Source organism: Drosophila tropicalis, unplaced genomic scaffold, assembly GCF_018151085.1.
Source record: "Drosophila tropicalis isolate 14030-0801.00 unplaced genomic scaffold, ASM1815108v1 contig_158, whole genome shotgun sequence".
Classification (NCBI taxonomy): Eukaryota; Metazoa; Arthropoda; class Insecta; order Diptera; family Drosophilidae; genus Drosophila; species Drosophila tropicalis.
The window spans coordinates 8,671,397-8,690,858 of NW_027172602.1; the positions used below are offsets into that span (position 1 = coordinate 8,671,397).

General features: G+C 37.4%; 6 protein-coding genes across 9 annotated transcripts; 4 read left to right on the plus strand and 2 right to left on the minus strand.

Moving 5' to 3' along the window:
• Nucleotides 1–8,531: 8,531 nt before the first annotated feature.
• Hexo2 (Hexosaminidase 2) lies at nucleotides 8,532–11,832 on the plus strand. Its single transcript, XM_068302520.1, has 3 exons — nucleotides 8,532–8,914; nucleotides 9,804–11,341; nucleotides 11,409–11,832. The coding sequence occupies exons 1-3, from the start codon at nucleotides 8,760–8,762 to the stop codon at nucleotides 11,588–11,590; spliced, it is 1,875 nt and encodes a 624-aa protein (XP_068158621.1). The 5' UTR covers nucleotides 8,532–8,759; the 3' UTR covers nucleotides 11,591–11,832.
• On the minus strand, nucleotides 11,823–13,860 carry LOC137586472 (uncharacterized). 3 transcript variants are annotated; one of them, XM_068302522.1, is made up of 4 exons: nucleotides 13,675–13,860; nucleotides 13,470–13,600; nucleotides 12,842–13,387; nucleotides 11,823–12,772 (listed from the first exon to the last, which is right to left on the minus strand). In XM_068302522.1, the coding sequence occupies exons 3-4, from the start codon at nucleotides 13,306–13,308 to the stop codon at nucleotides 11,965–11,967; spliced, it is 1,275 nt and encodes a 424-aa protein (XP_068158623.1). In that variant the 5' UTR covers nucleotides 13,309–13,387; nucleotides 13,470–13,600; nucleotides 13,675–13,860; the 3' UTR covers nucleotides 11,823–11,964. The 3 variants fall into 3 exon arrangements, with proteins under 3 accessions (XP_068158623.1, XP_068158624.1, XP_068158622.1); XM_068302523.1 differs by lacking the exon at nucleotides 13,675–13,860 and having other exon boundaries at nucleotides 12,842–13,330; nucleotides 13,470–13,664; XM_068302521.1 differs by lacking the exon at nucleotides 13,675–13,860 and having other exon boundaries at nucleotides 13,470–13,664.
• A 189-nt stretch (nucleotides 13,861–14,049) lies between these two features.
• mRpS25 (mitochondrial ribosomal protein S25) lies at nucleotides 14,050–14,857 on the plus strand. The gene is made up of 3 exons (XM_068302527.1): nucleotides 14,050–14,291; nucleotides 14,364–14,558; nucleotides 14,618–14,857. Exons 1-3 carry the CDS (start codon nucleotides 14,155–14,157, stop codon nucleotides 14,787–14,789), a joined length of 504 nt encoding a protein of 167 aa, XP_068158628.1. The 5' UTR covers nucleotides 14,050–14,154; the 3' UTR covers nucleotides 14,790–14,857.
• LOC137586474 (probable RNA-binding protein 18) lies at nucleotides 14,800–15,988 on the minus strand. 2 transcript variants are annotated; one of them, XM_068302525.1, is made up of 4 exons: nucleotides 15,755–15,988; nucleotides 15,598–15,686; nucleotides 15,314–15,481; nucleotides 14,800–15,244 (listed from the first exon to the last, which is right to left on the minus strand). In XM_068302525.1, the coding sequence occupies exons 2-4, from the start codon at nucleotides 15,628–15,630 to the stop codon at nucleotides 14,909–14,911; spliced, it is 537 nt and encodes a 178-aa protein (XP_068158626.1). In that variant the 5' UTR covers nucleotides 15,631–15,686; nucleotides 15,755–15,988; the 3' UTR covers nucleotides 14,800–14,908. The 2 variants fall into 2 exon arrangements, with proteins under 2 accessions (XP_068158626.1, XP_068158625.1); XM_068302524.1 differs by having other exon boundaries at nucleotides 14,801–15,244; nucleotides 15,314–15,525; nucleotides 15,596–15,686; nucleotides 15,755–15,987.
• Nucleotides 15,989–16,803: 815 nt separating this feature from the next.
• LOC137584515 (uncharacterized) lies at nucleotides 16,804–17,374 on the plus strand. Its single transcript, XM_068299940.1, has 2 exons — nucleotides 16,804–17,097; nucleotides 17,156–17,374. The coding sequence occupies exons 1-2, from the start codon at nucleotides 16,804–16,806 to the stop codon at nucleotides 17,372–17,374; spliced, it is 513 nt and encodes a 170-aa protein (XP_068156041.1).
• A 712-nt stretch (nucleotides 17,375–18,086) lies between these two features.
• Nucleotides 18,087–18,861, plus strand: LOC137587086 (uncharacterized). Its single transcript, XM_068303340.1, has 2 exons — nucleotides 18,087–18,503; nucleotides 18,579–18,861. The coding sequence occupies exons 1-2, from the start codon at nucleotides 18,123–18,125 to the stop codon at nucleotides 18,795–18,797; spliced, it is 600 nt and encodes a 199-aa protein (XP_068159441.1). The 5' UTR covers nucleotides 18,087–18,122; the 3' UTR covers nucleotides 18,798–18,861.
• Nucleotides 18,862–19,462: the final 601 nt, after the last annotated feature.

Sequence of the window (19,462 nt, forward strand, 5' to 3'; positions counted from 1 at the left end):
GCTGCTTCTACGTTGTTCTCCCCCATCGCAGACTTCAATATCTAAACGTTAATACGTTCTTTTTGAACGAATGAAGGGGGGTTGGGGGTGGATGGGGGAAAAACAAAAAAACAAATTGCATTGCTGATTTCCTTTGAGACTTGAGATGACTTGAGAGCTCTGATCTCAATGATATGTATAGAGTTCATTCAGCTTTACTTTTTGAATCTATGACAATGTCTTTTCCATTTATCTTGCAAGTAAGAAAGAGATAGAAGATACTTCACATTGTTTATACCAGGCATTAAGAGAGGCTAAAATTATATTCTAGAATAATAAAGATCGCTACCATTACAGCTATATACTTATATTGGTACGATCAGGCTAAATTCGATGTACAGAAAATGATCTGCAGTCTTGGAGGAGTTTCTGTTGATCCAGACGGAGGGATGGACAACACCTCTGCTCCTTTAATATATCCTTTTTGTTAAGTCTATGGAAAAGCGATAAATTAGAGACATGACTTGTTAAAATCGGTTAGACATCGACAGGACATTGAGGATTCATCAAAATGAAACGAAAGTCAACCTAATCAGGCACCTACATAATGTCCTACGATCCTGGATGTATGGATAAAGGGTATCTCAAAGTTGAGGTCAGCCAATTATACGAACTGAAACTAATTTTCAACAACAATTCTTAACAAAAAGAAGAAAAATATGAAGAACAACAACAACAAAAAACCAAAACAAAACAAAAACAATTTTGCAGTCATCGATTCAAATTTATCCTTCAGAATTTTCAACAATCTCATTCGTCTTTGGCTGCCATGTTGATTTATTAAATCTTACAACAACGTCTCCGACCCACTACATCCTCCCCATCACTCCCCCCCCATCTGGTCGGATTTAGAATGCGAGACAATGCACAGTGGCAGAAATGTTTGTTGTTTTTTTCTTGTTTTTTTTTTTTTTGCTGTTGTGTGTTCATTGTTTACCGCGAGGCGAGCCATAAAACTACTAAACAAAACAGCCACGCCTACCCACAACAACCACCCCGCCCCCCCTGCTCGACATACTCCCACACCTAAAACCATGCTTATCGCCTGTGTTTGTTGCTTGCCTTCGTCCTTTCTACCAGCCAACCAAATGCAGTCAAGCAAATGCACGCGAAGGAAGGGAAAATGATGAAGGAAAGAAAGAGAGAGAGAGAGAGAGAGAGGGCCAAAAGGGGACGGTGGTGGTGGGGATGGGGAGGTTCACAGGGGTGAGGTCTGTGGCAAAAATTAATCAAAACATTGCATAAAGGCAGCAAAAATAATAACAATAACAATGTAGAGCGTCAGGCAAAAAGAGCCGACAGCAGCCAACAGTCGACAACAACAACAACGACAGTACCTTGCCATATACCCATATCCCTCAAAAGCCACCCCTCCACCCACCTACACTTCTCACTCATTGCGATGATAATCATGATGATGATGATGATGATGATGATGCCACTGACACAAAAGCTGCAAACAACTGTCGACAAGGATCTCATTTGTTATACTGATTATGTTGGCGCCTTCCAAATGCTAGACAGGGAAGGGTCTTTACAACCAACATTTATACATGGTCTACATAGATGCATAGACAAATGGACAGGAAGGCGAAAAGATACAAACAACAAATTTGAAGACTAACTTTTAGAATGTTTTGCCTACAAGTTCGTAAAACCAAATACATGTACATATGTAGTTAATTGTATATCAAAATCAAAGCCAATAGAAGGCTTTAAGTATTCACCATATCGAAACGAAAGAGAACCTGAATGTCCCTAATGTCCTTTTATTTCAGAAGATGAATCAGAGAAATTTTTGTTTACTTAAGCCTGAACTTAATCTAAGCCCCAAGATAGCCCAAGAGTGCGAATTGTTCCAAACGAATCTCTTTCGATGGGTGAAACATTTTACCTGCTCCTTGAAATCTCAAAAGATAAGATAAGGCAAAACATTTGAACAAATAATCAAAAATTCGAAATCTTCCCCTGGCTTAAGTTTTATGGCCTAAACTTAAAGAGTTGAAAATTTCTAATCCATTTCTGGGGCATATCTCAAAATTGGTTTGGATAGAGGAAACCCTTTAAACCTTCTTTCCAATTTCAACTCAACTTATCTTGAAAATAAAATTTATTATCAAACTTGTTATTCCTTTTAAATTAATCCTAACTGAAGGATAGTTTTCAGATATCAAAGTGCATTGGGCATAAAAATTCAATATAAATATAAGATTTCATTCATTTGTTACTTTTTGTGGTTGTTAAAAATAATCTGTTAAATGCTTTTCACAAAATCAATTTTATAAATTATAATGCATTTGATATTTATTTTGTTTATTTTTACTTAAAAGGTCTCAATGGAATTTGCAATGAACGATTTCAGGTCGAAAGACCGCATACAAATACCCACACACCCACACACACACACACTCATACATGAGGCTGGATGCCATCAATTATATTGATTGCATTTGCATTCTGCCACGCCCACAACTCCTTTAGCTTTTAGAAACATTGCATCTCTCTTTTTATGCCAATAATATAAATGCATTTTATTTGGATGCAAAATTTTGATTGAATCTTCAATATTGCAAACATTTTAACTATGTATGTGTGTAAGTGTGTGTGTGTATGTGTGTGTATGTGTGTGTGTGTGTCTGTGTGAATTCATTTAATTAATGTTTTACCATAAAGACAGACAGACTTGCATGAAAAGAGATGACAGACCAATTATGGAGTTGCAGTCAATGGAGGAGCCTTTCCCCCTTCCCCAAAAACTAGATTGTGTCCTTCATCTTCTTACCTTTCGTGGTCATAATAAGAGACTAATTGTAAGACTAGACATCCAAGACTCCAATTGAACCAACATAAAAATGGAATCAAAAAATCGGTCAAGAACTAAGAAAAACTAGAAATTATATCATCAATTAGCCATTCTTTCACCATCCCGTAAATTTGGCCAATTTCTAACCGATTTCGGAAAGTTATATATCATTGAATTAGAGCCTCATGAAATTCTGATCTAATGGAATATTTTGCTGCTAATCATTAACATTTAACACTAAAATAAGATTTCCCTTTTGAAATTTGCTTTAAATTTGGCAAAGTTACTAGAATTTTGAAGAGTTTTCAAGTATTTCTTAAGGTTTTTCAAATTTAGTTTTCATGAACTTTCCCATTTTGCTTAGACTGTAATTTGTTAAATAAATGAAAATAAGTGACTAAAAATGTTTCAACAGTTTTTGTTTTAAGTCAAAATGCGAGGACCACAGAATTAGACTAATTTGACATTGTTTGATCCATGGCTACATATGAACTTGTCTCTCTTGATCAGCATGAATCTATATATTCAAAAATAGGATACTTTCTGTCTCCTTTTCAGTTAACCTTTCGCTCGATCTTGAATAGTTTTGAGGAAATATTGAAAAGGAATCCTTGACTACACTTTTTTTTTAGTCTATAACAATTATAATACATGGCTAGTCCCATAATTTATATCTAATCGGTGATAAAGGCCTTACGCAAGGGCATAGAAGTTAAGCCACAGCTGAAGGTTGTTCCGACCCTCAGTTCTGATGACGATGACGATGATGATGGTCGGTTGAATGGGTGGGCACAGGTGGCAGCGGTTGGCTAAACGTTTTACAGGGATGGAAGTGAATGAGGCAGAGGCAGAGGCTGTTGCTGTTGCTCTTGTAGTCATCGTCATCGTCGTCATCGTCGTCGTCGTCGTCGTCCACCAACAAAACAATGCAAATTGCATGAATGAATGCCATTTTGCATTTCATTTTCAATGCCCTGAACTGAACCCGACTGCATTCACATTGAGATTCAGATTCTATTTCTCTTTTGATTAAATCAAATGCATAAAATGTTTTCAATTCAATCAGAAACAAAAAGAAGAAAGAGATGGACAGATGCTGATAGAGAGAAAGCGAATGACTGAGAGAGAGAGAGAGAGAGAGAGATAGATAGAAAAAGTACCACCAACAAACAGGAACAACGAGAATCAAATGAAGAGCCAATGTTAGTCCGGTTGGTGGTTTTTGTTTTAAATACACTTCATTTACAATGGGCATATTAGTAAAATATACAAGGTTATTATTTTGGGGAAATAATGGTGTCTCTTTTTCGCTCCCTTAAGCCTTTTAGGATCATTGTTCCATTAGAATTCGATCCTTCTTCTAGTTTAGTTAAATTTGATAAGAATTGTCAGTAAGTCTTATTATTTTTAAGTCTTCTCTGTTATTCTATTACCTCTAACAATAAGATAAATAAATAATCTAACAATAAGACCTTTTAGTTCAGATAGAGTGATAGAGAGAGAGAGATATATATAGAAAGAGAGAGGGAGAGTAGCTTCTTTATACCTCTATATTCATATAGAGGGTTTGGGTTTATCTAAATCTAAATCATATCTTATAAGGGTATGCAAAAGTCGGTGTGAGCCAAACTTAAATTGATTCTTCTTGTTTTTTTTTTTGTTTTATTTATTTTTTTTTTTTTTTTAATTTGTGCAAAGTTTTTCCTCTTATTGTTGTGTTGTTTTTTTACACACATGGTTCTATTTTTGCATTTTGCATTTGTTTGTTTTTTTTCTCTTTTTTTCACATTCATTTTTTTCTTTCTTCTCTTTCGCTTTTTAATTAATTGCTTCTGATTTTGAGTTTTTTTTTTTTTTTTTTTTTCGTTTTTGTGTTTTTTATTTGATTTGATTATCCTACACTTGAGTTGTTATAGAAGTTCAAGGCCCCGAGTTGAGGTCTTTGGATTTTGGAATCTCTAACGTCAACCTGTCCAATAATAAAGGCCAAATCGGAACCTTTCTAACCTTTTAAACCTTTCTAAAGCTTTCCCATGACAATTGATAATCTCTCCCTCTCTTTCTTACTTTCCTCTTTTGTATCTTTGCCTATAATAAGCGATATGTCTAAGGACATTCCATCAAATGTTTGTCAATTTTTTCGACTTCTTGTGGTTTAAGTGGCCAAGATGAAGCAATTGATATACATATATGTATGTATGTATGATTAAACCACATTATGAATGTTTAACTCGATTTCCATTTTACACATATGCAAAATGTAAGTACATGATGGCCATCATGAGATATGTATCCAGTTAACGAGTGGACAACTTTTCTCTGGTTTGTTGGTTTTCTTTTTGTGTTGTTTTTTGTTTTTTTTCATCTTCTGTTTAACTTGTTTTCTTTTCTGTTTTTGTAATTTATTTGCCGCTTTTGCTTGTAATTTGTTACAGTTTTTTAATCTTGCATTGTTCTAAGCCCACAGAAAACAAAAAACGAGTGAAATGTGGCAGGATGGGCTGGGCTGAAAGTATGACGGACGGGGCAAACTAACTGACTGGCTGACAGACCAACTGACAGACAGACTGGCAGACTGAGAGACGTGGGCGTGACCACAATGTAATCAACATCATAATCAGTGGCGACGGACGGACGAGACGACTCACATTTGCATCTGCATTTGGATTGTTGCATTGTCCTAGAGCGACATGGTAAAGAGGAGCGTAGTTGAAGTAGTTGCCAACATCATCATCATCATCATCAGCTGCAGCATCAACATCGTTATCATTCTGCATTATAATAATCATGATCCTGGTTCAAAAATAGCATAGAAAGAAACTAGAAAAAAAAAAAAAAAAAGTTGAGAAAATTAATTTCACTCGCATGTGAGTGTGTGTGTGTGTGTGTGTGTGTGAATCCCCTTACTCCTTTCCTTCAAACACTTGAATATGAGAGACTAGAGATGACGGCGTGATTCTAATAGGATATACATATGTAAAAGGCATAAAAACTTCCAATCTCAAGGCTGATGAAAGAGTAGTACAGTGCTTGCCACTTTATTAGAAGCACCGCCTTAGTTTTACTTGCATTCAGTAACAAAAACTTTTATCTCTCAATTTAATAGATCCTTATTTAAAATTTGGAAATACTTTGAAAAAGGGCGACCTCATGACATCATGGAACAAACGGCTATAAATTAGAAGAGAAATGTCTCCTTAAAGTATGCTAAGACTGAAAAATATCCATTTTGATTTTTGTATGATTTGTAATTTAAAAACTGTCTATAAACAAGGTTTTCTTTAAGAATAATTTGCATTTATTAAAAGGACATTCCAAAATTTCTTTATATGTTTTGAAAAGCAATTTCTTGCATACTTCAGGGGGCAAAGTTCCCACCATTTCACAGCCCCATTGGAAGCCTTTGTTTGTTTGAGGAACTCTCACTTGGAAGTCATGTAGGTTACTCATACAAAACGTGACTTTGTTTTGAAAAACATCTCACTTTGAGATAATGAAATTGGGTATTTTCTGCTGTCTGTTATCAGACATGGAAAAACAAACAATCGAAAACACTTAAAACACTTGAAATATTTCACCTATTTGGAAAGGTTGATGTAGGGCAGTGAGTGCAAGTGATAACTAGTAAGAGCCTCTGGTTTATCTGAGAGACCAGATATAGTCCATTAAATAGTGTATCTCTTTCTCATATTTTCACTCATCTCTAAGTAATGGGTTTTGGTTGTGATTTGGTTCTTTTTTTTCTCTTTTCTGCCCTATTACAGCAACGCTTTGCACATTTTTTAATTATTATAATTTTACACACACACACACACACATGGTACATGTGTTGGATAGAGGGGGAGGTTTTGTTTTAGGGGATGAGTGGATGGGTTTAACAACAATGGACCAAGGCGACGGGGCTATAGCATAATTCATTTGAAAGCACACAAAAGCGCACACACAAACAGCAACAACAACAACACACGGCATGGCACATGGAAATGGAATTGAAATATACATATAATAAAAATCATAATAATAATGATAAATAATAAAAAGAACCACATATACATATGCGTGTATGTGTGTGTCTGAATACAATCAAATAATAATCAACAATGCTCTGGACACACACACACACACACTGAAACACCCCCATATCCCACATACATATTGTTTTATTTACTTTTTAATTTGCTTTCAACTTGTTTTCATAGGGGAAGACCGATTATTAATATCGATGGTTTACCCGAGGAATGACTGAAAAGTGATCTTTGATCTTCTAGTCGAAAATATATTCCTAAAACTTTCTTCTCATGACGAATCTAATCTAACAATAAGCCAAGCTTAGCACTGTGGCGCACCTGTTGGTCAAAACACATTTTCAAGCACACTTTGGTTATATTTGATTCGTTATGTCAATTGAATTTTTTTGTATTCGAATCACAGTGAAACCATAATATAAGGAATCTTGTTATAACGCGAAACTTAGTTGAAACTCGTTAGGCCTCTGAAATCTAATAAGTAGGTAAGTACTTTTAACTACCCATAGTGAATCCATAGATAAGACATGAGACCCCCTTCAAATTCTTTAAAACGAGATTTCACTGTATACACTTTCAATTTGTAATATTCAAGTATGTATGTCCCTTACACTGTCTGTTGCATACTTTAAAGGGCAAAGTTATCCCAGACTCGAAACGCCATTATTTAATATTACGAGATCTCTTAAACAAAATAGATATCACTTATTTACTGAACTGACTTGGCACAGAGCAGAGCTGTCAAATAGAATATTAATTTCTGGAGACATTTATCTTATTGAAGGAATCGTAATTGCATATGTATGTAACCATGCATGTGTGTGTATGTGTATATAGGGTAATCAAAGTCGGAGACCTACATACATAAACTGTTATTGTTATCGGGTTCGAACCCCATGAAAGATAGTTCTAGAAAAGGAAAAGGTTTGTTAGTAGAGTTCGATATACATTTGGGTATCAAAAAAAGACTTAATTAATTACTATAGATAAAAGTAAGTATGTATGTACATACTTACATTTAAATAATTTAAGTTGTTTGTTTTATTTTTATTATCAGTTTGTGGTATTTGTTTTTGTGTGGTTTGTTTTATTCGTATTTCGGTGGATTGCTGGCAATTTGTTTTGTTTTTGTTTTTCGGGTCGCCCTAGTCGACGTTTGTATGTATGTATGCGTATGTATGTATGTATGTATGTATGTATGTACATATAGATATGCCAATGGACAGTTGGGGTCGGGGGGCACCGCTTTGTCAGCAGTAGCCACAGTGACCATCCGAAGTTGTAGCAGCAACAGTAAAAAATCAGCGACACACACTCTTGCCCACATACAGGGGCGGATCAAGTGGGACGACAAAGTCTACGACTTTGGGGAGGGTTGAACTATTGTGTCTGAAATTTGACAGCTATGTCCCCCTGCATTTCTCTAAATCCAACCCTGGGCACAATCACAATCCATTTCCCTTTTGCCCGTTGTCGCTCATTTTCATGTCGATCCGCTCCACTCTCACTCACTCTCTCTCTCCCACTCTCTCCCACTCTCTCCCACTCCCTCTCTGAATGCGCCGAATTGCCGTATGTATGTATGTAAGTAATTCTGTCGATAAGCTTGGATTTTGCAGCACAAATTTTAACTCAGTTTGATTTCTGTGCTGCGCCCATTTGCATGCGATAGGCTGCAAGTGAAATTTTGCTTAGTTTCGCCTTGATTTGTTTGCATTTCTTTTTACTTTTCTTTTCTGGTTTCTTTTTTGTTGTTGTTGTTGTTGTTTTTGTTTTCTTCACCCATTTTCTTTATCAACCGTGTGTGTGTGTGTGTGGAGAGTGTGTTTCTGTTTTTTTGTGAAGTATAAATAGCAAGAAATTTGCAGGCCAATTGTTTAAAAGGAAAAACGATGCCCGACCAGACTAGTTACAAACTTTGTTATCATTGGGGTGCATGGAGTGCTCTCTGCCTCACAGCTGCAGCTGCAGCAATCACTGCATTTGCACCAGTTGCATGCGCCGACAATGGCTCTGAGACGTCCAGCAATAGAATCAGCGGCCGCAGGTTTGTGTCTCGGCTAACAATCGAAAGTGAAATCATAAACCGGAAACCGGAAACGAAACTTTAGTTTAGTGCAAATCTAATTGAATTGAACCGTCACTAATCAAAAAACATACAACATTTATTATATACATATATGTATGTATATGTAGTATGTATGTATGTGTGTGAAGCCAACTTGTGTAGTATATTGACTGAAACATTCTATTATTACTCAAAAGAAACAAAGTATGTGGCTTTATCTCAAAAATATAGGGGAACTACATAAGCAAAATGAAATATTATGATAAATGAATAACATTTTCGGATTTCTCTAAATATAGTTAAACCACTTATCTAACAACATATTTTCGTCGACTTTTTCGTTTGACAAACGATAGACATAGACTGTATGTTTAAGAACCAGGATTAGAAGCGACGTTAACTTTGTACTAAAATCCCCTATATAACGTATTATTTTCGAATTTTGGCTATTGATTTTTTAAAAGAATACAGTTCATGACTTCTTAAGGAATCCCCAAAGAGAGGGTATAATATAAGCTTGTGTAAATTAAGAGTTTCTAAATACAAAGTACAGTTCATGCCTTCTCAAGGGATCCCCCAAGAGAGGGTAAAAATTGTGTTAATTGAAAACAATTTTAAGTACAAAGTTTCTAAATACAAAGTACTATAATTGGCAGAAAAGGTAATAAGGCAGATCCAATATCGGTTTATAGGAAACTAACACAAAATGGATACACTTTACGAACCAAAGATTCGGCTCATAGAAAAGAATTTCGATTTTATTCGAGGGAACAGATCGATTGGCCGTTTAAACAATGTTTCACTGTAGTCGTAAAAAAATCAGCTATGTAAATATTGATAAAGCTTAATTTATTTTTATGGCTTTCAGTAAATGGCTCTGCAGTTCAACGGATATTTGCACATCAGAAGATGAACAAGTTGCGGGTGTTCAGTATTTGTCGAATCAATTTGAGAGTCAACGCGATTGCCGTCTGTCGTGTGGCAAATATGGATCCATTTGGCCAATGCCCACTGGGGACGAGTGCTCCCTGTCACATGATCGGGTGCATTTCGATCCATGGAAGGTGCGCTTCAATGTGGTGGCCCCCAATGATGTGACCACACAGTTTCTACACGAAACGAATCGATTGTTCGTAAGCAATTTACTGAAAGAATGCACACGCAATTGCACATTGGCCAGCAGTAAGGAGGTCCTTGTCAAGGCTACAGTGCAATCGAATAGCTTGGTATTGGATTGGACCACGGATGAGAGCTATATGATGGTTGTGCGTACCACAGATAAAGTCACATTTGTCGACATAAAGGCGCCAACAGTTTATGGGGCCCGGCATGCCTTTGAGACGTTGAGTAATTTGGTTACAGGAAGCCTAACGAACGGATTGCTTCTTGTCAGTGCAGCACGGATAACAGATCGTCCGGTTTATCCACATCGTGGTGTGCTCTTGGATACCTCTAGGAATTTCCTACCATTGCGATACATAAGAAGCACTATAGATGCCATGGCCGCGTCCAAATTGAATGTCCTCCATTGGCATGTGGTGGATACACATAGTTTTCCCTTAGAGATAACCCGTGTACCGGAAATGCAACGTTTTGGTGCCTATTCTATGGCACAGACCTATTCCCGGGCAGATGCTGTCAATTTGGTAAAATATGCCCGTCTCCGGGGTATTCGTGTCCTGATCGAAATCGATGGTCCCTCACATGCGGGCAACGGCTGGCAATGGGGTCCCAGTGCCGGTTTGGGCAATATATCCGTATGCCTGAATCAATCGCCATGGCGAAAGTATTGCGTCCAACCGCCATGTGGGCAGCTTAATCCCGTTAATGATCACATGTACGCTGTGCTAAAGGAGATATTCGAAGATATTGCCGAGCTGGGTGCACCCGAGGAGACCATTCATATGGGTGGCGATGAGGTATTCATTCCCTGCTGGAATAACACCAAAGAGATAACCGATGTAATGGCTTCCCGGGGCTATGATTTCGGAATTTTGAGTTTCCTGCGTCTGTGGTCGCAATTCCATCAGCGTAATCTTGATGCCTGGGATGATATCAATCAGCGCATGTTTCCGAATAATAAGGAACCAAAACCAGTGATATTGTGGTCCAGTCATTTGACAGATCCAAAAACTATTGAGGAATTTCTACCCAAAGAACGTTTCATCATCCAAACCTGGGTGAGTGCTGCAGATTCCCTGAATCGGGAACTCCTGCAGCGGGGCTATCGTATTTTGTTATCCACCAAGGATGCATGGTATTTGGATCATGGTTTCTGGGGATCCACCAACTATTACAATTGGAAGACTGTCTATGGCAATGCCTTGCCCTCAGGTGCACGCAAGGATCAAGTGCTTGGTGGTGAGGTGTGCATGTGGAGTGAATACGTTGATCAAAACTCATTGGGTATGACCAAAGAAAAAAGTAGAAATTGTGTTTAGTGAAGGAGTAATTCCATTATGCATCTTTACAGAGGCCCGCATTTGGCCAAGAGCTGGAGCTGCTGCCGAAAGACTTTGGTCGAATCCGAAATCATCTGCCCTGTTGGCCCAAAGACGCTTCTATCGGTATCGGGAGCGTCTGTTGGCACGTGGTATACACGCGGATGCGGTAACGCCCCATTGGTGTGTCCTGCACGAGGGCAATTGCCTGTAGTCCTTAACATTAAGTTCATTCACATATACATACATACATAAGTATATACACATACATACAAGTTTGTTTTTTTCTTGATTATAAATCTTATTGATTAACTTTAAAATGAGATTGCTTTGTTGACAAAGTGATTAGAAATTGTTACATAATAATGTTGATTATGAAACGTGTGCCTAAAAATCAGCATATGTATAGCTATATCCATATGTTGAGGCAAAAAAATATATATATATACACATGTATATTACATTTTATTTAACTAATTTGATGTCAACAAGTTTTCAACTGAAATTATTCGACTCATGTGTAAAAAGTTTTAGGTACATTATTCATATTGTTAATATTTGAAATAGGTATGTAGAAAGAGAAAATCCTTATGTAAGATATCCCTCATCAATGGCATGCTTGAATATATCAGCAATGCGTCGTCTTTTGCCAGGTTCATTAAATGGTGTTATATTCCAAACATCGGTGAGTGCAGCATCCTCAACAATGGCATCCAAATCGGCCACCTCATCGTCTTCGATCAGAGACATGGGCAACGATTCAATGCCCATGCCGCAACCGAAACGACCAAATTGACGCAATTCCTCTTTCAAGGTATTCCAATTGATAATAGCCTCGGCATTGCCACCCAAATCGGTGATCAATGCCTGTGCACTCTCCAGATATGCTTTCAATAGTTCATCGTAGTGCTCCTCACGTAATGACTGACTGGTGCACGAGTATATAAAGAAGGTAACATCTAGGGCCAGCGAGGCAACACGTGCCAATTGAAAATCAATCATTATGATCTTCTCCGGTTTACCCTCATCATTGTAACGAGTTAGGAAATTCGGGGTCCAGCAATCGCCGTGACCGAAAACGGTCAATTTGGAGCGTGTCGAAACCAAATTGATTAGATCATCAAAGAGTTGAGGTTGCAGGAAATTTATGGCTATTGTCTCATATTTTGTATTTGGATAGGACTTGCAAATTGCATCGATAGCCACATCCTCGGCGAGATCGAGGAATCCAGTATACCATTCTCTGGTATGCTCACCATAGTAGGTCTCCTCCAATGAACTGCCAGCCTTTTCAAAATTTTTCGAATCCAATGCCTTAAATGCCAAGGCCACGCCATGATAACGACCCAGCGAACGCATTGTCAATAGAGCATCCTCCAGAGAAATATAGTGTTGACTGAAATAAAAAGAAAGATATTTACACATTAACAATTTGAAGAGATTTGGTTTCGGCTCATCTTCTTACCGATTGGGTGCACGATAGCCACGGAAGCCAACATCCTCTAGGGCAATAAAATCATTAACACCATCGCATAGAGCGGCTAAACACTTGGGATACTCTACGAATGGATTCTTGGGCTTAGGATCACGGCTCGCCTGGAATGCCTCAATGGCTGGCACCACTTTCTGATAGAAGTTTATCTCATTGCGGAAAAAGTCCGTGGAACGGAAGAGTCGTCGTCTATGCAAGTTATCTGGCATAGCTTTAATAATAACATTCACTTCCAGTACATTGCCCTCGGGCTCCTTGACACCATAGACACACAGGCGGAAGACTTTGCTTAAATAGGAATCTCCCTTTTTGCCACCTTCACCCCATTTGTAGGAGGTATGCTTGGTGCCACCAGCATTCTGGATAATCTTATCAAGTGTTTCGCTAGTGAATTTTGCCGAAATATCGGCAAAGGTTGGCGTCTCAGTTGCTGTGGCCATCTTGGGAGTCGCGGAACTAATACTGCGAGTGTTTGCTAGTTTATGTATTTATATGATTGTGATAACAGCACGGACTAACCTGTAATCAGTTGGAAAATCAAACAAATAACAAAACTGAAAAACTACACGTCAGTCTTCAGCTTCCTCTTCAATCAACTTACCTTGCTTGCGGGTGGTCCTCAATTCAAATCAGTTTTTTCTTTTTTTTTAATAAGCCGTTTCCTTCGATGACCGCCAGCTCATATCAAATAGATAATAGGGTGAAATTGGATCTACTGTTTGGGGTTAGTGACTGTTCGGTTTAGTCATGAAAAAAAATTATGAGTTTTTAGTTTTTTGAAATATGCTGCGTGGAGAAATACTAACAAGTGAATAATAATTTTCTATAGAGCTGCCAGAGTATGGGGATGTCACTTCTTTTCAAATTTTTAGAACAATATTTTTCTATGAATTTTACATCAGCAATGACAGGTCATTTTACTATAAAAAGTAAACTGTTTTAAATATGAAGTTTTTAAAATTTGTAATGTTTCTTAAGCGATCTGGCATTGATTTTGCTGATAACTGTAAAATAGTAAATATAATGAAAAAGAAACAAAAAAACAATGCTTTAAATTGTAAAGGCTATCCCGTCTATGCCATAAATGATTAAGAAACATTCTTATATATAGTATTTTGATTTAAGTGACTCTTCACACTTTCTTAAGCAAAGTCACTGTTACCTAAATACAGCTAAAACCAAATACTGCCTGGTCACACTAAATTAGCCGCTTACACAAGAAACGAATTTGTTGATTTTATTTTTTAATTCCTTTCCTAAAAAGTTGAATAAGTACTAGTGCGAAAATGCCGTTTATGAAAGGACGTGAACCTATCCGCCGTACTTTAAAGTATCTAAATGCTGGCAAACTAGTGCTCAAGGATAAAGTGCGGATTTTCAGTGTAAATTATAACACATACGGCGAACATCATGCGGGAGCCAGGTGAGCAGCGTTGGTGGGCATGTGGAATTTCTGAATAGATTCACATTGATTTACACTACCTACATCTTGCAGAGAGTTTGTTTTCTGGAATATACCACAAGTGCAGTTCAAGAATCCACAGGTTCAGGTTCTAACGCTTAAGAATATGACACCATCGCCATTTGTGAGATGTTACTTTGAGGATGGACGAGATATGCTCATCGATATAGATGGAAAAGGACATGACGATATTATAGATCATCTGGTCAAGGTGGTGGGCAAGACGAGGTAAGCATACTCATGATGCCTCCTTTTCCCTTTTCTACTAATCTTTTGTCTTCTCATAGAGAGCAACTGGATGCTGAGGCGCGTCTGGCCGAGAGTAAGGATAATCCAGCTAATTTTGGCTATGGGTGTGATCGGCACTGCATCTGTGAGATACCTGGACAGATTGCTTGCCCTGGAACAGTGCCGCTACCAGAAAAAATGCGAGGCAAATTTTTATTTGCCCCCAAATAGTTAAAAAATTGAACAATTTTTTGGTTTCGTTACTTCTTTTTTTTGTAATAAATTAATTGTTAATGGTATGAGGATGAGTGCGGATTGATTGTTTTGACGTCTGATCAAATGGCAATTTTTCAGCGCCGTCGATTAGGTCGTTGCTGTCTATGATAGGGAGCCGACGATTTTGATGATTTGCGATCACGTTCCTCGCGCTCCTTGTTGAATTGGTAACGTTGAATGAAAGGTACAGGGCCATGCTGTTGGTCATTTCGGCCACGACCCGTGGAATAAGACATGCCCAGGCCCATCTGAGTAGTGTTGAGTTCTAAATTATCATCGGTTTGCCGCTCCAAAAGCTTCAGTTTAGCTTCAATAGCTCTTATAGCTTCCGTTTTGCTTATCTTCTCCTCTCGTCGACCAGTACCCAAGGCGGGTATCTCTAGACGTGGTTTGGGTTTCTGCAGGTCGTCCTGGTAAGAGTAAGATGGTATTAACAAGTTTACTCTCTCTTCCCAAGGAAGAGAAATTTTCCTACTTACATATTTGATATTTTTGGCCAGTCGCACTGCTATGGAACGACTGCCCACCTGGCTGCCATCCAATTTCAGTAGTGCCTGAGTGGCACCATCACTGTGGGCAAAGGTAACAAAGGCATAGCCACGGGATTGACCCATTAGGGGACCGCCCTTATGAAAGAGCATGTCGAACTTTTCAATGGCGCCGCATTTTTGCATTAGTTTGAGTAGTTGAAACCGATAATTGACAAAATAAGGCAAAAGGTTAACGACTACATTGGGCACAAGCAACAGACGGGTTAACTTACTCGGTGATTCGTGCATCCAGATTGCCCACCCATATGCGTCTCTGTTCTTCCTCGTTATTGTTAGAGCTGGAGCTTGCCGTATTATTTGTCTATATATAAGGGATATTTGTTTGTTTCTTTAAATTAATTATAAATTGTTAATCCTTATTTTACTTACATTGCTTGCCATTTTGGTCAAGTGGTCAATAATCACAATTTTTATTTTTTGCTTTCCTGCTTCCTTTCCTGTTGTTGGTCAACAAAACTGGATTAGCTGCTAATTTATGTACATTCTGCTTCGAATTGTTTCAATATATGTATAATGATTATGTTTTGTATTATTTGATCGTTTAATTTTCACTTAAAAACAAAAAAAAAAAAAATGTCTTTTATGCACATACAAAATACAACAAAGCCGAGAAACAGAAGATGGAACATATACTTTATTCACGAAATCGAACATGTTAGTCACGAAGTCCACACTACCGATATACTCCCCACTATTTTTGTTTATTGGTTGATATTGTTATCGATTATCGATAACAATTTTCAGTTAAGTTACGCAGAATTTTTAAATCTCACATTTAATAGATTTGTGAAAAATTCAGTAAAGCCAAATCTTACTATATTTATGTATATCTCTAGGTCGAAAAATTCGTAGCTGTTTTATTTGCCTTTTTTATTTTAGTTATTTAGAAACCGTCAAAGTTTATTAAAACCTCAGCCCTTTATTTCTTAACCGTTATTGTTCTCGTGTTGCATCTTTCTACCGTTAGAGGGCTTCAATAAATGCACTGTTCCTGGTTTTTCCAATCATTTACACGTGTTTAATTTTTTGTTGTGCTTTTATGGTCCAACTTGGTCTGATGCGTGTTGCTTTGGAAGTTAACTTTCTATTTGAATAGACGGCGATATGATAATGATTTCTACGAATTTCGGCAGAAACTTTTCATTGAATTTACAACCAAAGATTTCAAATTTCATTGTCCATGGCATTAAAACTGATAACCGATTGATAACCAGAACTTCCCTCATAAATATCAGAAATCTGTTTTTATTTTGGGTATAAAAAGGTAGCAGCGATTTATAATTGAATCATAGCAATTTGTTGCTCCTTCATCATTCCGTGTTAGCTTAAAAATGTTACCAAAAGTATTTCTTCCTCTGTTGTTGTTGGCCATCATTGGACCAATTTTGGCTGTTCAGCGTTCTGCCGAACCGACGTTAATGTCCGAGAATCTGAAATTGATGGAACTCATGGTCTATCAGTCGAAATCGGGCGAGAATATCGAATGCTTCCCCGTTCACCTGCCCATTTTACAAGACATAGACACACAATATAAAATCGATTACACAAAGTGCTGGACTGATCGTCAATCTGGAGCTAGTGGAATCGAAGAACGTTATACTCAGCCCCGGAATAATCTTTCATCAACTGCCTATGACATTTGTGGACCACTCTTGCAGTGCGACCAAAAAGAGGACAGCTCCCAGATCGTATTCGAATGCTACGAGAAAGTTGTAAGTATAATGATCTAACTTATTAACGATCTATCTAATCATCGCTGGTCATAACTAGGGTGCCGAGAAGTCCAATTCTCTTAACAATCTATCGTTGGATGGCGCTCAATTGGCTCGTGAAATCGCTGAAGACTTCCGTCGCATTGACATTATTGCCGAAGCATGTTACGGCGAGGCTTTTCGTGTCTATACGAATGATCGTACCGAGGCACAAAACGATTTAACTTATTGCTTGCAATACGGCCTTACAGACACAACCCCAGACCCTGGATTTTAAATATGCTACGAAAAGGAACTATAAAACTTTTCAAAAGGAAAAGTCAAATAAATATGAACAGAACTTTATAAAGTTATTGAAATACTTTCTATACTTATATGGTTTGAAATTATAAGAGGAAATTTGCGCCTTATCTAGTTAGAATTCCCAACTTGTTTTAGCAGTGATATGATCTATGTATGTGCTCAAAGCCTGTCATGAAATATCTCTACATTTCTTTTTTTTCTCCAATAGTATGATCTTGAGTCTGGTCAATCAAATAGTAGTACTTAAGTATTTGAAAAAATTCAAAATCTTATCTTAAAATTTTTTAAATAACATCATAATGTGCTTATGACAATATTTTGAATGCCATTGGTTGGCAAAATGTCATAAATTGGAATTAAATAGTTAACCATGATCTAAGTAAATATTTGCAATAGTCTCGCACAAACTCCTTATCGATCGCGTCATGAGTATTGATTAAAGTTTGCAGATTACTTCTAAAATGTAATCAGCACCGCAATCGGTTTTTTTCTTGAACAGATCGAGACGTGATAACGATTTCTATGAAATTCGATTATATTTTGATGTCGGAAACGGCGATATCCGTCAAAGCGTACCTTGATATCTGATAACGTTTAATTACCCGAGGCAAACGGGGCATTCCCTCTATAAGCTATTGGAATCTGTTTCCAGTATAAATAGTTAGAAGCCAAAGTAGTTTTAATCACAACAGTTTGTCACTTCTTCGACGATTGGTACCAAAATGTTCTCAAAAGTATTTACTCTTCTGCTCTTGGCCTCCATTGGCCAAATCCTGGCTGATCCTACGATTGCCTCGAAACCAACGGGAATGTCTGAAGATCTCAAGCTAATGGAACTTATGATGTATCAGTCGAAATCGGGAGAGAATATGGAGTGCTTCTCCGTGTATTTGCCCATTCTGCAAGAGGTAGATACACAATACAAGATCGATTACACGAAATGTTGGACGGATCGCCAATCGGGAGCTAGTGCAATTGAGGAACGTTATTCTGAGCCCAGAAGTAAACTTTCATCCACTGCCTATGACATATGTGGCCCTCTCCTGCAATGCGAACAAAAGGACAGTGAGACCCAGACCGTGTTTGAGTGCTACGAGAAAGTTGTAAGTAAAAAGAAATTCTTATTATTTATATTTACCTCATCGTCTGATCCAATGATTATTGTCATCGTTTTCAAGGGTACCGAGAAATCCACACCGTTGAACAATCTAACTTTGGATGGCGCTCAATTGGCTCGTGAGATCGCTGAAGACTTCCGCCGTATTGACATTATCGCCGATGCTTGCTATGCCGAGTCCTATCGCACCTATTCGAATGATCGAAATGATGCCCAGGCGAAGTTGGAGGACTGCTTGGCAAATGGTCTTTCCGAATCAGTCACAACCATTGAGAATTAAAATTTAGTTTAATAGTTTAGTTCGAATAAAATGAGAGTATATTTTCTCTTTTACAAAATCAAAATCGATAATTGTTATTTGAAATTAATAAACAGTGAAACCTTGAAATAAATAATTTCAAATCTTCGCTTTGTCAAGAAATTTGCCAAGGATATAGATATACTTGTTAGCACTTAGTGTTTTTTCTGCATTCCCTGACCTACATTATAAGTGGTTACAACTAAGAGGTCGTGACTGGTTTATTGCTGTTTAATCAATGACTTATCAAGAATTTTTGCAAATGCTTTAGATAAAGTTAGCTGGCAAATATTTTTCAAAATGTGACGCATTTGGTGTATTAGAAAAAAAAATTACATTTACTTTTAATATGTACTTATATTAAGTAAACAAATGTTTTCTTAGTGATGATATGAACTACGACTACGAGAGGAACGATTCTCATTAACCTTATTGAATATCTTTTATACCCTTACAGAGGGAAATAGAATATTGATTCTAACTGGGTAAAATGAAGCAGTTGGAAAGAAAACTTTAGCATATTAAGGCAAAATCGTTCGTTAAATATAAAAATTTGTTTAATTTCAGAGGTTAAATCTTGGTTTTTGGTAGAAATTTCCCTCAATTCACATCTTAAGGATCTGCCATTGTTGGCCAGATGATTCTAG

What these genes read in the sequence shown, in the direction of transcription:
- Hexo2 (XM_068302520.1), top strand. Translation starts at nt 8,760, where the DNA reads ATGCCCGACCAGACTAGTTACAAACTTTGTTATCATTGGGGTGCATGG. An exon ending in AATAGAATCAGCGGCCGCAG is followed by an intron (nt 8,915 to 9,803) that starts GTTTGTGTCTCG and finishes TATGGCTTTCAG; the next exon opens with TAAATGGCTCTGCAGTTCAA. An exon ending in CGTTGATCAAAACTCATTGG is followed by an intron (nt 11,342 to 11,408) that starts GTATGACCAAAG and finishes GCATCTTTACAG; the next exon opens with AGGCCCGCATTTGGCCAAGA.
- LOC137586472 (XM_068302522.1), bottom strand. Translation starts at nt 13,308, where the DNA reads ATGGCCACAGCAACTGAGACGCCAACCTTTGCCGATATTTCGGCAAAA. An exon ending in GGCTATCGTGCACCCAATCG is followed by an intron (nt 12,773 to 12,841) that starts GTAAGAAGATGA and finishes TTTTTATTTCAG; the next exon opens with TCAACACTATATTTCTCTGG.
- mRpS25 (XM_068302527.1), top strand. Translation starts at nt 14,155, where the DNA reads ATGCCGTTTATGAAAGGACGTGAACCTATCCGCCGTACTTTAAAGTAT. An exon ending in GAACATCATGCGGGAGCCAG is followed by an intron (nt 14,292 to 14,363) that starts GTGAGCAGCGTT and finishes TACATCTTGCAG; the next exon opens with AGAGTTTGTTTTCTGGAATA. An exon ending in AAGGTGGTGGGCAAGACGAG is followed by an intron (nt 14,559 to 14,617) that starts GTAAGCATACTC and finishes GTCTTCTCATAG; the next exon opens with AGAGCAACTGGATGCTGAGG.
- LOC137586474 (XM_068302524.1), bottom strand. An exon ending in GGATGCACGAATCACCGAGT is followed by an intron (nt 15,526 to 15,595) that starts AAGTTAACCCGT and finishes TCAATTATCGGT; the next exon opens with TTCAACTACTCAAACTAATG. An exon ending in TGGCCAAAAATATCAAATAT is followed by an intron (nt 15,245 to 15,313) that starts GTAAGTAGGAAA and finishes TACTCTTACCAG; the next exon opens with GACGACCTGCAGAAACCCAA.
- LOC137584515 (XM_068299940.1), top strand. Translation starts at nt 16,804, where the DNA reads ATGTCCGAGAATCTGAAATTGATGGAACTCATGGTCTATCAGTCGAAA. An exon ending in TCGAATGCTACGAGAAAGTT is followed by an intron (nt 17,098 to 17,155) that starts GTAAGTATAATG and finishes GGTCATAACTAG; the next exon opens with GGTGCCGAGAAGTCCAATTC.
- LOC137587086 (XM_068303340.1), top strand. Translation starts at nt 18,123, where the DNA reads ATGTTCTCAAAAGTATTTACTCTTCTGCTCTTGGCCTCCATTGGCCAA. An exon ending in TTGAGTGCTACGAGAAAGTT is followed by an intron (nt 18,504 to 18,578) that starts GTAAGTAAAAAG and finishes ATCGTTTTCAAG; the next exon opens with GGTACCGAGAAATCCACACC.